The sequence below is a fragment of the Camellia sinensis genome, chromosome 12 (genome assembly GCF_055761805.1).
Source record: "Camellia sinensis isolate YWXY chromosome 12, ASM5576180v1, whole genome shotgun sequence".
NCBI lineage: Eukaryota > Viridiplantae > Streptophyta > Magnoliopsida > Ericales > Theaceae > Camellia > Camellia sinensis.
In genome coordinates, this window is record NC_138972.1 from 17,615,501 (window position 1) to 17,632,929 (window position 17,429).

The following is a 17,429-nucleotide window of genomic DNA, read 5'->3' on the forward strand; positions in this document are numbered from 1 at the left end:
TAAGCTACACCTCATTTTCTTCATCACCACCAAGCTCTACCACCACCACTCCATTCCAGAAGCAAGGGGAGGAATTCCAGCAGCTAAGAGGCAACAAATTTGGTCCAAGAAGCAACAAAAGTATTGATCTTCAAGGGTGAGTCCATTTTCCCTCTTTTCTAGTTCATTTTTGCACCATTCCTCTAGCCATCATGCTTACTATTTTGAGCTCCGACCAAAACTAAAAAGGTCATTTTTTTGAGCTCATTTTCATGTCTCATTAAGGGCTCAACCCTGTTTGAGCCCTCCATCTTGCACTTGCTTCAATACCCTCTTTGTATGTCAATATTTTGCATGCTTTTTCTAACCTACGTGTGATCTATTTTGGAGTTTCTCATGAACTGTAAGTAGGCTTATTTTGAGCCCCTCTTCAACATTGAAGAAGGGCTCATCTTTGTTTGGGACCTCCATGTACCACTTGTCTTTATATCCATCTTTGGTCCCCTATTCTTGTATGACTTGGCAGCCTATCTTGGTTCCATTTTTGGTCATTTTACAGAGCTATAAAAGTTCTTATTTTGGTCCATTATTCATGTTTTATTAAGGGCCTTTCATGGTTTGGGACCTCCATATGCTACTTCATGTTATATCCCTCCTTGGTCCCCTTTTCTTGCATGTTTTGGCAGCCTATCATGCTTCGGTTTTTGGCCTTTTTACAGTACTAAAAATAGTCTTATTTTGGCCCATTATTCATATTTCATTAAGGGTCTTTGGCCGTTTGTGGAATATTTTGTATACTTTGTGTTATAGCCTCTTTTGAGCCTCATTTTGCATTGCATTTCTAGCATGTTTGTATACTGTTTTGGGGTTTTTATAGTTCTGTAAACATGCATATTTTTGGTCCCTCTTCAGTGTTATAGAAGAGTCTTTTTCTGTTTGGGCTTTGCATCTACCACTTGCTTCTTTGTCCATTTTTCGGTCCAATTCTTGCATAAGAGCTTAGCCATACCTATGTTTGTTTTTGGGGTTTTTACAGTTCTGAAAAATGTCATATTTTGGGCTCCTCTTCAATGTTGTTGAAGGGCCCTAACCTGTTTGGGGTCAGAAACTGTGAGTTGCTTCATTATCTCACATTTAGAGCCATTTTTGCATGCTAGTTTTGCCCTATCTTTGCTTGCTGTTTGGCCATGATTTGTACTGGTAAAATGCTAATTTTGGGGCTGCCTTGCTACTATCTATTCATTGCATGTCCATATTGTGCATGTTTGGTATAGCTATAGGCCATTTTGGGTGCCAAAATCCATGTTTCGGGACTATTCCATGCATCGGGTGTACTTTCGTCTCGTTTCGGGGCTGTTTTCCCCACATTTCAGTGCTGAAATTCCATTGGCACGTTTGCATATCATTTTAGCCATATTTGCATTGCGTATGTCGTTTTCTCGATTTGCGTGCCCGTGTGCACGCATTTCGAGGCACTTCATTTGCATCCATCGGCCTCTTATGTGAGTACAGCTGAGGCTCTCTCATGTTAGTATAAGTCCATGTTGCATTCTATGTGCCATTTTAGCCCTATTGCATTGCATATGTCATTGCCTCGGTTTGCGTGCCCGTGTGCACGCATTTCGAGGCACTTCATTTGCATCCATCGGCCTCTTATGTGAGTGTGGCTGAGGCTCTCTCATGTTAGTATAAGCCCATATCATATTTCCATGTCATTTGCATTGCGTATGCCATTGCCTCGGTTTGCGTGCCCGTGTGCACGCATTTCGAGGCATCTCATTTTCATAGCATTGTGCATGCTAGGCTGTATCTTAGTTGCATTCATGCATGTCATGCATATTGCATCGTGTTCGGGATAGGAGTTAGCCTGGGCACGGGAAACGAGGCGCATTTCGTACTCCGAGTGACGGAATGTATCTCAATTCCCCAGTCGCCGACACTCCGGATCATCCATGATGGAGTTAGGTTTTAGCTGTGTTTTCATGTGCATTCATCCTATATTGAATTGTGCATTTCGATTCCTCGGCCATCATGCATCGGTATGCGTGATTGGTGGCACGAGGATCGAGGCATGCATATATCTGTGAAAATACATTGCTATGCCCCTTTCCTGCTCTCTGTTACAGCAAAATGAAGAATCAGCAACTTTTCAGAGTCTGGCACGCTCTCCAAGAAAAACTGCTAAACAGAGGCTAATTGGGGCATCCCGGTGGATTTCCGCGCAAGACAACCCGGACATGCATCATCCGTCAGAAGCGAGGCAGTCCCTGGCTTGCATGCCAGTTTTATTTATTTTCTTAGTTGATTTGTTAATTAATTAGGAATTTGTATATTATTTGGACTGTAATATTTGGACTGTAATATTCTTTTATTCGGGACTGTATTATTTATTTGGACCCTCTGTGCGAGGGCATAATTGTAATAAGTGTGGGTGCGTGTGTTGTATGTCTTCCAACCCCACGTCTTTCTCCCTTTTATTTACCAGCTTATGATGGTTAGATTAGGGCATATTTCAATTAGCATACAGTATGATAGCATGTTTGCATTCATTCATCTGTTTTGCATGCACCGGGCTCGGCGCATCATATTAACTGCATTTGTATTTCAATTCCAAGTTGAATACATGTTAGCTGTAGCATTTCATATGCCATGTTTAGAATAGCCGAGCCTGCTATAGTTGCATTTTTGCATGTGTTGCATTAGGCATTTCTGTATACTTAGGATCATGCATGATTTCTAATGAAGTTTCTGTTTTGGCTTGGAGTACTCGGTAAGTTTTATGCTTTAGCATCCTTGCATGCGTGTGAGTGACTGCCATGAATAGCATGCTTGCCATGAGGCTATGTGCTTATGTGATATAACTGCCTGAATGCCTGTGGGTGAAGGTTGGGTTACTTAGATTGGAATAAATCATCAACTGTTTGTTTTAAGCCCACTAGATAGTGGCAAAACCATCTTTTCTAAGCCCACCTGCGGGTGGCAAAATCTGCATTTTAAACCTACTTGCGAGTAGAAAACCATCTTTCAAATAAACAAGCATGAAATGTTTTGTTCCAATTCGGGCGACCCAGTCTATACTTATATGCTGTGCGCATCACATAGTAACCTAGGCTAATAACCGGAACAAGAACATACAAAGTTTTCAAAAATAGATATCATGGTTAGTAGAGGCCGATCTTTGATCGGGCGAGCGGGGGTGCTCACGAAGTGACCTTCCCCAATCGTACCCAAGTTCCCGAGCCGAGGCAACTTTGGTGATGATGGACACGTGGCCTTTGGCACCGAGTCAGGGTTTCCTAAATTTCCCATTAAAAAACATTTAGGTGGTGACTCTGTATCTGGCAAAGCAGTCCATGTTTGGCACTTCTTTCAAAATCTGTTTTCTCAAAACGATTTGTCGGATTTGGACTCTTTGGTTCAGATTACGAACCGTGACAATTTGAGAGTCCTGAGTTGTAGTGAGCCCAATATCGAACGGAACGGGAGCTCTTTCCTCCCGGGGCGTTTGGGGACGTCTACAAGCATATTTTGAAAAGTCATATTATGTTCGTGATTCCGTTCTCACTCTTTTCTGGACATTCTTAGGCATAAATTGAACACCCTACTAAATTAATGAGTTAGAATGAGACTTAGAAGAATTGAATAAGTTAGAGAACAACTCGCTTATGCAACATGATTTAATGTGTGTATGTTGATGAATTGTGTAGGATTATCCACGAGGAAGAGTCAACAACCGAATCACTGTGAGTAATATCTTAGTAAAGATATTTTCATATATACCCTATTTTCTGAATGTCCTAATGTGGTAAGTTTTTCTAAACCTACGATTTTGCATGTGTGAATAAGTTTCTATCTGTCAGATCAACATGATATCTGCAAATGTGTTTGATGAGATACGAATGCATATGATGGACCTAAAGTCATTCTGTATATTTGACAAGTTAGACCTAAGGTCGTTCTAGATATCTGAAAGTCTGAATATCTGATATGTGTTGACCAAATGGTCATTATACAACTATAACTGATTGGACCCAAGGTTGTTTCGCCAAGTATGATCTGTTCTGTTCTATACTTCTCTCTTGTATTGGACCCAAGATTGTTCCATTAGATAATATGAGAATGATTTTATTAAGTTTTAGAACTCATTCATATGACATCTTTACTATAATGTTATCGTTCACCCTGTATTTATATGTATGTAGGTGAGCAGCAGGATGTCCAGCCCTAGTAAATCTGTGAAGGATTGCCGAGTTTTGTAGAGTCAGCCATGGAATGCCTCACAAATGAGGCTTTTGTTTTTTATCTTTTGTTTTCTTTTAATTGTCAAGTTTGACCATGTCTATATGCAAGTTTTGGTTTTTGTGTGATAATGACATATGTACGATCTTGAACATGTAAGATCTCTTTATATATGTATGGGTGTGAGTTATTAATGTATAAGAAGCTTTTATTCATGCCACTTATACACAAGCTCATTGGACAATTTTTATAATTCTGCTTCCGCTTCTAGCCTCATATAATTAAATATAATTTGATTTATGTCTAAGGCCGTAAGTAATCTCATAATTACTAGCCTATTATTGATCCAAACCACTAGGTGCGGGTTCAGGTCGTGACATAAAGTATATGTTTCAAAAATTAATTTATAGAATTTAAACATTGGAAATCAAATTGAAACTTATTTTTATACATTGAAGATCAAAATGATATAATTTAAATATTAGAAACTATAATAACACATTAGAGGTGTGCACGATGCGATTTGAGGATGTGGATGACAGATTAACAAATTTACTATCCATAGCCAAACAACAATTTGGCCGATTTCAACTAGTTAGTTGATTGAATAATAACTTTAAACAATTACCAAACATTTACATAATGGTTAATTATTGTCCAGTCTTATTAAATGGATTTAAGTACTAATAAGTTCTAAAAACTTTTCATATGCACCACTAAATCCTTTAATGCCCTTATTAAATATTTTATTTTTCTTTTATCCCTTTATAATTTTCTAAATTTCTCTCTTTCTCTTCTCCATCTCTCTCTACAATCAAAGAACTTTACTCCACCATGCAACACCAACACAACCACCGTAGCCACCATCGCAGTCGCCATTTGCCGCCGCCGCCGCCGCCGCCGCCATCCACCATCTTTACCAACCATCTCTACCGTTGTTGATTTACACTCTACTATCTCCAATCTATACTTCACCGCCACTAATCCACCACTATCGTTCATCAACCACCTCTACCGTCATCGATCTACACTATCTTCTCGATCTATGTTCCACCATTATCGATCTACACCCCATCATATCCGATCTATACTCCATCAAATATCCACGGGAAACAACCTTGAGAATCTAGCTAGAATTTGAAAAACCTTTTCAACCAAAGAGAGTTTTTATTTTTTGGATTTGGTTTGATTTTTAGCATTTTTTATTTTTTTTCAAATCTCGCCCTTCTTTCCTTGCAGATGTTTCTTATAAACTAATGTTTGAAGAATTATGTCAGTGATAAATGATTAGTAGTGATAAATTTATCATTGATAAAAATTATTTTCTATGTGTAAATGATAGTAATTGTGAGAGAATGAGTGATGAAATGATCTCTCTCTATCTGTAAATTTTCTTACAATTTTAACATTGATAAATTTATAAATTTATCACTGCTAATCATAATCAATGATAAATTTGTCATTGATAAGAATTATTTTCTGTGTGAATGGTAGTGAGTGAATGAGAATGAGTGATGAAGTGAAAAAAATGATGCATACCACTAATTAGTGGTTGCACTAGGGATGTGGCAGTGGGTCCCACCCATTGCCACACGTGTTTTGTGCCTTAGTTTTTTTTTTTTTTTTTTTTTGGCTTGCCACATCATTAGTGGTGATGTTTTAGTGGTCTGTATCATTATTGGATGAAGTGAGATCTCTCTCTCTCTCTCAAATCATATCTGTCATTTGTAAATTTTCTTACAATTCTAGCACTGATAAATGTATCACTGAAAGAAAATACTACTGGTAAGTCTTTCTTTTTCCCCTTCATTCGTCTCTTTGCTACTTCTTCTCTTTCTTTTCTTTCTTTTTTTTGTTACCACTAGATCTGAAAATTGTTACCTCTAGAGGTCGCACGATTATCAGATGTTGAGCGGCCGTCGAAAGCCGCACGACTGTCAAAGGTCACTAGCTGTCGGAGGTAGTTTCTGGTGATGATGGGGTTATGAACTGGTCTTGTGGTTGAAGTGTTGAAAGAGGTGAAAGATGGGTATTTTAGGGATACTAATGGGTAAAAAAAATGAATAAGACTTGCAAGTTAATAAGTTTGGTTAACAGGACCGGCCATAAATCCTTCTTTACGTAATATATAATACTAATTTGCATACTAAATCCCTTTCACATTGATTTTCACCTTGATATTTCATTAGAAATAAAATATATATAGAGTAACTATGACATGGCGATTTCAAAGATATATTATAAATTTTAAATCCCGAATCAAACCAATTCGTGTTTAGCAGGTGGATCAATGCAAATTAAAAAGTTTTAGCTAATTAAGCCATATTTTGCATAGCCCAATAACACAACTCATACTTTGAGAATCAAAAATATAATTAACTCATCTTATTTTACCATTTGATATGTTAATTTAATTATCAAAACTATACTAAAGATCAAAAATGTTTGAGATTCTTAATTTTCTACCAAACACGTAATTTTGATTAAAAAAAAAAAAATTTATATCCATAACATTACTCATTAAAGATATACATGAATAGTGAAATGTCAACAAGTAAACTAATAATCATAGAATAATGCTATGTATAAATTGTTATACTAACGAATAATATGACAATTTTAAAAAATTTAATTATTTGTAATTTATATAATAAGTGGAATCAATAATAATATTTTAAAATATATTAGTACATTAGTTAATATACCAATTGATACATATAGCACTATCGATAATCATAATATGTATAAAAACATAAGTTAATAATTATCAACTATAGAGCATGGCACTGACGGTTCTAAAGTATGGGTTACAGCTGGGAAGCACGAATCACAAAACAGGGACACCAGCCAACAGGGGACCAGCTACCACGCTCTGGATCGAGTGACCACATAACATAGCATAACAAATTTACCATTGCATAGAGATCAGTGAAACATTTTCAACTTCCTAGGCCTTTTACCATGTACGCAGAATCAAAAATATAGGTTGAACTATGCCAACAAGGGCACTTTAGTCACTTTCATAACACACTACATAGAAATTTTACTACTTATTTCTCAAAAAAAAGGGGCCAAGTAAAGATCACTGCAACATCATTTTTTTACAGACTTACCGGACAACGTTCCCACTTTATTTTAGGATTATTTGCAGCATTCCATGGTCCAAATTAGTCATTTAACCTTCCTTTTTTTAACTATTTTAACCTAACTCAAAAAATTACAATTAGAATGAACTTGTTGACTTTTTTTTATAATTTTATGAAAAATAAAATAAAAGATAACAATTATGATTTGAACATAATATTTTACCTTATTGACTTTTTAACTTATTTTGTCTTTTAATGAATTAATTTAATCCCAACCATATTGCCAAAGCCTTAGTTCCATCTAAACTTTTTTTTGCTCATTAATTTCAAACTAGAACCAAGAAATTCAGATTGTCATGTTTTCATGTACTTCGTATGAACCAACCACATACCACAAGTTAGAAACCCTTCTAATAGATGGTCATTAGTCTCAACATACATAGCAAGATTGTATAAAATCGTAAATTATATACACACACATATATATAAGTATTAAAAATATATATTTTTTTAATTATCTGCACCAACTTAATGACAGCCCTGTCATTAGCATAACCACCACAAATTTAAAACTATAAATTTTTTTAATATCAAATAGGACTCTAATGACAAAGATAGCACCTCCATCTGTCCACTTCTCCAAACAAAATCATGGTTAACTTCAACAAGGTTCCAAACAAGTTGAAATTAAAAGAAATTATGAGCCCATAATAATTGCTGTTTGTCACCCTTGTATGAAGTAAAAAATAACAGACCAATGTGCATTAACAAGAAAACAAAAGCTAGTGTGTCCATGTCCATGTAAACATATTATAATAATATGATTGAACCACTAAATTCCAAACGGCCAATCTAATAAAAAACTGTACCCAACCATGTTAATACCAAACTAGCAATAAACTATAGCTAATCCAGACATTATATTCTTGAAAGATGTTCAAAAAAAATGTGGAGGTCATATTCATTCGGAGCGGAAGCAACACCACCACATGTTTAGATCTAGATCTACGTAATACATTCCGATTTACTTCTTAATATTTTTTGTAAGTGCGTGAAATTAGAGTAGAATATTTGTTGGTTTGTCACCAAACAATAAGGGGATGTTTATCTGTCGTAAAGAATTGCTTCAAAGTTCAGACACTCTTTACCCTGCATCAAGCAAGAGTATTCATGTGCATCAAGCAAGAGTATTCATGTGAATGGCAAAGGTTCCACAGAGAATAAAAGTCAAAAAGATCATCAATTCCAACAAATCAACATGTATACTTCCATGAGCTGCAAAAGCATCAGAAAACCAAACCATTCCATCTAACGGTTGTAGTAGTAGTAGTAGTAGTAGTAGTAGTAGTAATAAAAGACTATCAAACATAAAATTGGTATTTTGCAGTCCAACCCATCAAATAGACAAATCAACTAGTAAAATTAAGCATCTAGTTTGTCCAGGACAAGATTAAATCCAGATCACAACCTACAAAATTACAAATCAACATGGAGTACCAGAGTCAACTTTGAAACAGGAACCCTATGAAGGCATATAAATAAACTGCAAATCCACAAAATCTACTAAGCAGAGAGAGAGAGAGAGAGAGAGAGTGAGATAACACATCATACCGGGACCCAATATTCACCACACTGCTAGGTGAAAGAAAGCAAGCAAGCTCCATAAGTCTCCACATCTTCTTCCCCAACTGGTTTTGAACTGGCGGTGCTTAATAAACATTGAAGGAGAATAGAATAGAAGGCTTAAAAAACTGGCGGTGGCTTTGCTCATAACATGCAGTCAGTTCTTGCAGGCAGCCTCCTGAAGAAATTGAGGGGCACTGAAGGCAGCTTATGACGGAACCTTGGGTGCCTTAACACGTAAAATCCAGTGATAAGCGCCACAACTTGGAATGGTGTAACATAGAGAACTATTGCAGCAACCAAGCAGAAAATCACAAACAGGGCAGTAGCTCTTGGATCTCTCCAGCTCAGCAAGGACTGCAGCCTCTCCCCTTGAGTTGCCAAATCACCAACCACTGTCTGAATCCTGCCTGCAATACTTCTCAAACGATCATACCTCATCCTCACAATATCATTAGGACGGGAAGTTGGAAAGGTATCAAATTCTTCATCCAGTTCATCAGGATGTGCGTTATCAGCACAAGAGAGACGAGTGTCCATGTGTGGAGGATGCCTTGGCCTCCATCTGTAGTACCACACCCCAATCAAGAAAAGGTAGAGAAAAATGGTGGGCAGAATAAGCTCTGGATACAAAACCAGTATTAGGAACAAGATGTGAATCAGAACTGTTGTAATAGGGTTTTTCCAATTGCATATCTGATCAAACCATTTTCCCACAGCAATTAAACCCCCCAAAACTCCCATAATCCTGAGAAAATTAGCCTTGCTTCTTCTCATGCTCCACATGTGGGAACCAACATCCAACATATACTCCACCACCTCTTTTCTCAACGGTGGTTCAGCGCGACTCAGCCTCATGGATACAATCTGAGTGGCCTGATGCCTCAAGCTTTCAAGCTGATTGACAGTCAAAGGATGAAGATAATGCATTTTTGGCAACAGTGGATGAGAGTACAAATGCATCATATTGAGGAGAGAGGAGCATGTAAACCTCACAGCCAAATGAATTTCACCCATCTTCTTCACTCCAGATGGATGTAAAACCAAAAGTGGATATGAATGTGTGTAAACCCTATCAGTTTCAAGGGTAGAAAGACGAATTCTAACCTTTCCAATCCTTGAATCCCTTGCACCTCCAGCCTTATCTCCCCCGCCGTGCAAGTGACAGTTATCAAATACACCAACAGAAATGACAGTACACGGATCATAAACCTCCCAAGTGTATTGCTCATTCCATTTGGGAGTAAAGCTATCAATAATTGTCCTTGTCCGAACCCACTTCTGCCCATATTTGGCCACACAATAAGCATCGGTTGTTGCCCGCCCATCTTTTGTCTTCATAGGTGACAAACCCTGAGCACTCAGAATCCCCAATTCCAGAACCCCAATGCTGGACTTCCACAGTTGTTTTGCAGTAGGTCTGAGATCGCTACTGTAGTGGGTTGATTCATCCAGAACATGATAACCACCTTCCAAACAGATCCTCATGTGAATCCTGCTCGCAAACTTGACTTCCTTCTTCTTCTCCCCTTCAACGATAACATGCTTCTCAAGATTATACCACTTAGAGTTAATGGGTTTATGATCCAATCTCCGGTCCACATACTGTAAAGGAATTGCACACCTCCCCAGAACTTCCTCCTTGTTGGCCGCAACTCTGTCTTCCACACTTAAAATCAAGGGCTCTTCAAATGGTTCTGCTGCCACAAACATCAAATCCTCATTCCACATCGGATTGATAGTCTTACTCATGGAAATTCTAGTTCTCAAAGTCTGATTACCGAGAATAGCCCTCACAAAAACTTCAGGGAACCTACTCTTGTCACCTGGCATCAAGTCCTGAGCTTCAATCACATTGACCCTCAGATACCATAGCTTAGGCGAGAGATACACCTTTGAACGAATGTTTGCAAGACCATCAGCACCACTAACTGTAGCAGCATCCGAATGCCAAGCGTCAGGGAATGCTTCATCAGCTTGAGTACCCATCCAAACAGCCAACATCAGCTCTCCTTTAGCCTTATTCCCATTCCTATCTTCCAACCTATACCATTGAGGTGCCAGAGGACTATCAGGTGGAACCCGTTTTGGGACCTCGTTGAGATCAAACAACACCCGACCTATAAAATCATCCTTCACAAAATCCTTATCCTTGACAGTAACCTCAAGCATCGAAGCTTGAATCCGTTCCTTGGAGAATGCAAACACCTGGTTCCATTCGGGATTTGTTTTTTTCTCAAAATGCCGAGTTGTACCCTTGTAGTTCCCAAGTTTAATTTCAACGTAAGGGTCACAACTACCAGTAACATCTTTTGCAGGTAAATCTTTAGCTTTGACAACCCGAACATAGAGATATTGCATCTGCTCCACGAGGTCATAGGTGCTCGTGAGCTTATCCCCAGTGACCTTCCCACCACCAAGGTGGGGCTTGGTCTCCTTTAGCGAAAAATCTTCCATTGGAGGTCTCTGCATTTTCTGGGTCTAAACAAGACCAACCCAAAACACAGATACCAAGTTGTTGCTGAAAAACTATCGGAAAATAAATGTTTAAAAAACAAAACTTCCAGAAAAACAAAAATTTTAAAAATTTATATATATATATATATATCTTGAGGGATCGGAGTGAAAGTTTTACTTAGCCGTTACTACTAGAAACAAACCCGGTTTCGTAAATCTTGGGAAATTTAGCAAAACAGAGCTTAGATAACGTAATAGAGAGATCGAGAGAGAATGAGAAGTTGAAGATTGAAAATGCAAGGAGATAAAAAGCAAAAAAAAAGTTAAAACTCTAGATCTTTTAGTACATCAAAACTGTAAAATGATCTCATGAACCATCCACCATATAAACCAAAAAGCTTCGTTCACAGCCTCAGATCTGAATGCTTGAGACCTGAAAAACAAAATCCAGACAAGAAAAATACCCCAAGTTACACAGCAGCAACACAGTAACAATCTACATCAATTTTCCAACGAAATCGTTCAATGAACACTCCAACCAATATTAATATTATTCGTAAATCTCAGCAGAACAAAGTAAATCAGAGCCCTAGAAAATAAAATCTATGACCTTTAAAAATAAGAATCCATACGAAAGATAAGCTGTAATGTATGTAATTTAAAGAGAGAGAATAAAATCTATGACCTTGAAAAATAAAATCTTACAAGAGATGAACGCCATACAAACCCTAGAAGCATGGGGTAATGTATGTAACGTAAAGAGAAAATGAAGCTTTTATCACCTTAGATATACTGATATAACCATACACATACACAAATGTGTTTATATATATAAAGAGAGAGAGAGAGAGAGAGAGAGAGAGAGAGATCTACCTGAGTGTGTGATGAAGATTCAGAGGGATTCATTGAAGCGGTGGATGGATTGTTGATAAGATTGCAACAATGGAAGTTGCTTCTGTGGAATCTAGGGAGTGAGAGAGAAAGATAAAGCAAAGATAGAGCGTTCTAGAGAGAGAAAAGAGATAAAGGGTTAGAGAGAGAAAAGCGAAGGTAGCTGGTGGGTGGTGAGTGTGTGGGGGGTCTGATGAATCTGGTAGAATACACCAAACTTTACTCTACAGATATCTGCTCTGTCTCTCTCTCTCTCTCTCTCTCTCTCTTCCGCCTTTTTTTTTTAATTTAATTCTACACTTGGCTTCTGTTGCTTGACCGGAGAACCCGGGTCACGCGTGCGAGGACTGTGGTCGGACCTTCGCACGTGTTAAACCCGTGATTTCAGCTCCTCACTTACCACACCTTGTAGTTTTGGGGGTATTTTGGGAATGGTCTTTTTTATTTTTAATTTTAACTTATTTTTGTTTTTAGTAAAAAATAATTTTAATTTTTAAAAAAATATATAATTTTTAGCTTTGTCTCGATAAGATAGATGGAAAAAATAAAAATTTTGACATAAATATTTTAAAAAATCAATAAAGATAAAAAAAAATACTAAAAGATGTAGCTTTTTTCTTCTTTTTTTTTAATGCCAAAATGGGCCTATGATTCCAACGCCACCAAGACTGGGGTTTGTTTGGATTTTTTGATATCAATTTCTCTTTCTCTTTCTTTCTTTTTTTTTTCAAAATTTCAAATTTAAAAAGTATATTGTGTTCAAATTATTTCCATTTTCAAAAACTTAAAAATAAAATTTTTAACTTATTAAAAGAGTTAGGTTGTGTTTGGTAGAGTTTTGTAAATATGATTTGAGAGTATGAGTTGTATTTTAAGTTTGTGAGTTGTGAAATTATAATTTGAGTGTAAAAAATTTGTTTAGTTATGATTTTTGAATAGAGTATTGAATTAAGTTTTGAAAGTTTGATTTGATATCTGAAGTAAGAAAATTTATTTGGTTATGAGTTTTGGAAAGAGTTTTCAAAACTTAATTCAAATTGTTATAACTCATAACAAAACACACTACTTTCACACTATTGAAAATTCTGATCAATACTCATAACCAAACTCTTTTTAAAATTCAATTAAAAAAATTTATTATTAACAGAAAATAACATTAATTAATTTTTTAATTGAAAATACTACAAAGGAAATAATTTTTTTTCAAAAATAAATATTCAAAAAATTTAAATCATAAATATTTAAATAATTTAAATAATCTAAAAAATTTAATAAGTAAAAAATTAAAATAAATATTCATAAAATTTAAATAGCAAAAATTTAAATAATTTAAAATGTTAATATTTTAAATTTAAAAATAACTCTACACTCAAATCGTAACCAAATACATAAAACAAAACTCAATTAAGAAATTATTTTTAAAACTCATAACCAAACGCATAATTCGAAACTCCATACTACTTTTACAACTCTACGCTCAAATCGTAACCAAATACATAACAAAAAAAATTAAAATATTTAAAAATATTTTTATAAAATCGAGTTTGAATTTATTTTTATAAAATATTTTAAAATTTAAAAATTAAAATCGTAATATTTTGAAATTAAAATATTTAAAAATATTCAAAAAATTTTAAAAATCGTAACATATTTAAATATTAAAATATTAAAATCTTAACAAAATTAAAATATTGATTTGAATTGAATTTAGAAAAGAGTTTTGGATTATGTGTTTGGTTATGAGTTTTGAAGAGTAATGATTATGTTTTGAATTGAGTTTTGAGAAATGGGTGTAAAATTATGATTTAAAAGCTCAAAACAAACAACACACTCAAATCAATGGGTGGAACTATAATTTGAATTGCTTACCAAATGAAGTGTTAGATTTTTTCGAACAATATTTGAAAACAATTCATTAAACAAGATTAATGAAAAATGTTACTATTATTGAATGTACACGTGTTAGAGAAATGTTTTTTGCCCCGAATTCACGCGCCCCGAATGCCCCTAATGCCCAAAATGGCGTCGTTTTGGGCATTATTATTTTTTTTTTTTTCTTCTTCTTCTTCTTCCATTCGAGGGAGAGGGAGAAAAAGAGAAGAGAGAAAGAGAGAAAGAGAGAGAGAGAAGAGAGGTCGCCGGTCGTCGACCCAGCCGAGCTCGTCGCAGCCTCCGACCACCGCCTCCGAGCTCGCAGCCCCGCCGAGCTCGTCGCAGCCTCCGACCGCCGCCTCCGGCCCCGCCTCCGCCTCTCCTCCCCCTGTGAGTATGCCCCCTCCAGTCCCCTCCTCCTCCTTCTCCTTCCTCCTCCTTCTTCTTCCTTCTTATGCTGAAAAAAAAAAAAAAAAAAATGGAATTCGAGGCATTCGGGGGAGCTCAGATTCGGGCTCCCAATCGTGATTGACACATGTTATTATTATTTTTTTTCCTTTCATTGCAGGTGGCTGACATGTCCGTACATTGATGTGTTGGTCGGATTCAACTTTTATATTAATTTACCATTTAAATTAATATTTGTATATTATTTTTTTTTTATTTTTTTTAGTGAATAGTGATAACTTTTTAACTTTTTTTGATAACTTTTTAATTTTTATTGAACTTGCCAAACTTGACCTAAATAAATCTTTAACTCATTAAAATATACAAAATTAAAAACGACATTTGTTTTTCAAAATATAAAAACATTTCAACTTAGACAAGTCGAAATCAAGGCAGCCACACCAATAAAAATCACAATGACAAATTTAGAGATGATCTATTTGTAATAGGAGTTTTTGCATTATAAACTTTGATTAGTGATATATATATATATATATATAATAAAATAAAATTCAAAAAAAAATCAAAATGTAAATCACTTGGAGATAGAATGATAAAAATAAAAAATACTCATCTTGTTTTATATTCTTTTCATTTTCTTAACTAATTTTTTTTTTTTAATTTTAAAATATCTTTTTATTTTTTTAAAAACTAATAGCAATTGAAGAAACATTGAATAAAATAGTAGCTGAAGGTCACAAGCAGCCGAATGTTTATTCTAGAAAGGCATATTATCTTTTTTGGGTCCTGCTACGTTTCATGAAAACTGTCATGAAAATCATCTGCATAGTTGGATCATGAGACACATACCTGATCTAACGGTGCAGATGGTTTTCATGACAGTTTTCATGAAAATTCTTCATGAAACCTAGCATGTCCCATCTTTTTTATAATCTCATCAATTCGATGTCTTTTAATTGTTCAAAAAAATTAAAAATGTCTCCACAATTTTCTATATTTTTCACAGAACAAAAACAAAAAGTGTTGCTAAAATTGAAAACAATTTTCTTTTTTAATTTATGGACTATTCACTTATAAATTTAACATTGAAGTTTCAAAATGTAATGTTTTGTTGATTTGAATCACTGTGGCTTCCCTAATATTTTCATATGAAATATATAGGGAAATTTTTTTTAAGATCCCTCATATTAAAATTTTCTAGTATAAAGACATGAAATATTTTCATAATAGTTGAGATCTCTCAAATTTTACAGAGAAATTTCGAAGCAGAGAAATTTCAATCCACAGAAATTTCAAACTAGAGAAATTTGATTCGCTCAATTTCTCTAATTTTCTCTGTATTTTCAAATTTTTTCCAAATTTTGAAATTTTTCTAGTTTGCTTATAAATTTCTCTGTGTTTTAACCAATTTTGTGTCACGCCTAAAATTTAGACAATTAAATATTAAATTAGGACTAAACCCCAATCAATATTCCATTATCAAAATCCTAGAGATGAAACAAAATCTAAATGTTCTCGTCTCTATAAAGTTTCAATGCTGAAAAAAAATACAAGGGATAAATTCATGACTATCCGATACCTCCAACATTAAAATAATAACAAATAGTCAAAACAACTTAAATAATATAAAGTTAGAAAATAACCCACAATACCAAATTATTAAAATACCAGGTCGTAAAATAAATAAACAAACTAATATCAACCTTAAACTCCAATAAATAAAAGAAGTTCGAAAGACATGTTCTACAACCGTAGTTATTTCTCGTCACTACCGTAGTCCATGCTAATCCTGGAAAAGAAGCTCAGATGCGCTTAAGAAGAACGCATTCGAGATGTCAAGAGACAAAACGGGTCAGTATATAAATTTACTGGTATGAGTATAAGATTTCATACCCATGTGTCCATCTAAAACAAACAAAAGTACATTTAATTCTTGTTACGGGACAAGATAAGTAGTTCCACCCGCAACAAGACGAAGGGGTAATTTCCCGAGATATGGTAACATTTAGTTTCTTACCCGTACACAACTAAACATAAATTGATTATATAAAAAAAATAATGAAAATAAAAATAAATATGATAAATCAATCTATAAAAAGTTAGTAAAACCCACCATTCTATAGGTTCCTAGTTTATTTTAATTTTATATATTTTTTAGTGTGATTACAACCATAATATAAATATATATAAAAATCATAAATTTTGCATATACAACTAACCAAAATAATTGAAATCAATCCATCATCTTCATGCCAATACCATATCAAACCAACATTAAATAAAATAAAAATAAATAAATAATAACAACAAAATGAACATAAATTAAGGAAAGTAGGTTTTGCACTCACAATTATTTTTTAAAAATCAGAGAAATACTTAGAAAATTAATGAAACTACCAAAATAAAACCCTAACTCTTTTTTTCTCATCTCCTCTTTCTCTCCACCGTCTCTCTTTGGCTCCAACGCATCAACCAGAGAGTCAAAGCAACCTTCTTCCAATAGGCTTACTTTAATCAAGTGAAGTCTCGCTTTTCTCTCTCTCTCTCTCTCTCTCTCTCTCTCTCTCTGGGCTTTCTTTTCTTTGCCTCTTCAGATTATAACCTAATCACTATTATATTATATTTTATTATATAAATACAACATATATAAATATACTATATAACATCAATATATATAATAGTTTATAAATATATATATATATATATATTCGGATTAATTATATATAATTAAATATCACATTAAATTAATTAAATAACACATTAAATTCTCATGTATCCACACAATTAATAAAGCCAAAAATAAAATAAAGTAATAAACATAATAATAATAAATAATGACTTAAGAAAAATTAGGGTCGCTACAATATACACACC

At 34.7% G+C, this 17,429-nt stretch overlaps 1 protein-coding gene across 1 annotated transcript; it reads right to left on the reverse strand.

The window, feature by feature from the left end:
- Positions 1–8,705: 8,705 nt before the first annotated feature.
- On the reverse strand, positions 8,706–12,544 carry LOC114281310 (FT-interacting protein 3). The gene is made up of 2 exons (XM_028223766.2): positions 12,258–12,544; positions 8,706–11,817 (listed from the first exon to the last, which is right to left on the reverse strand). Exon 2 carries the CDS (start codon positions 11,397–11,399, stop codon positions 9,072–9,074), a length of 2,328 nt encoding a protein of 775 aa, XP_028079567.1. The 5' UTR covers positions 11,400–11,817; positions 12,258–12,544; the 3' UTR covers positions 8,706–9,071.
- Between the last annotated feature and the right edge of the window lie 4,885 nt (positions 12,545–17,429).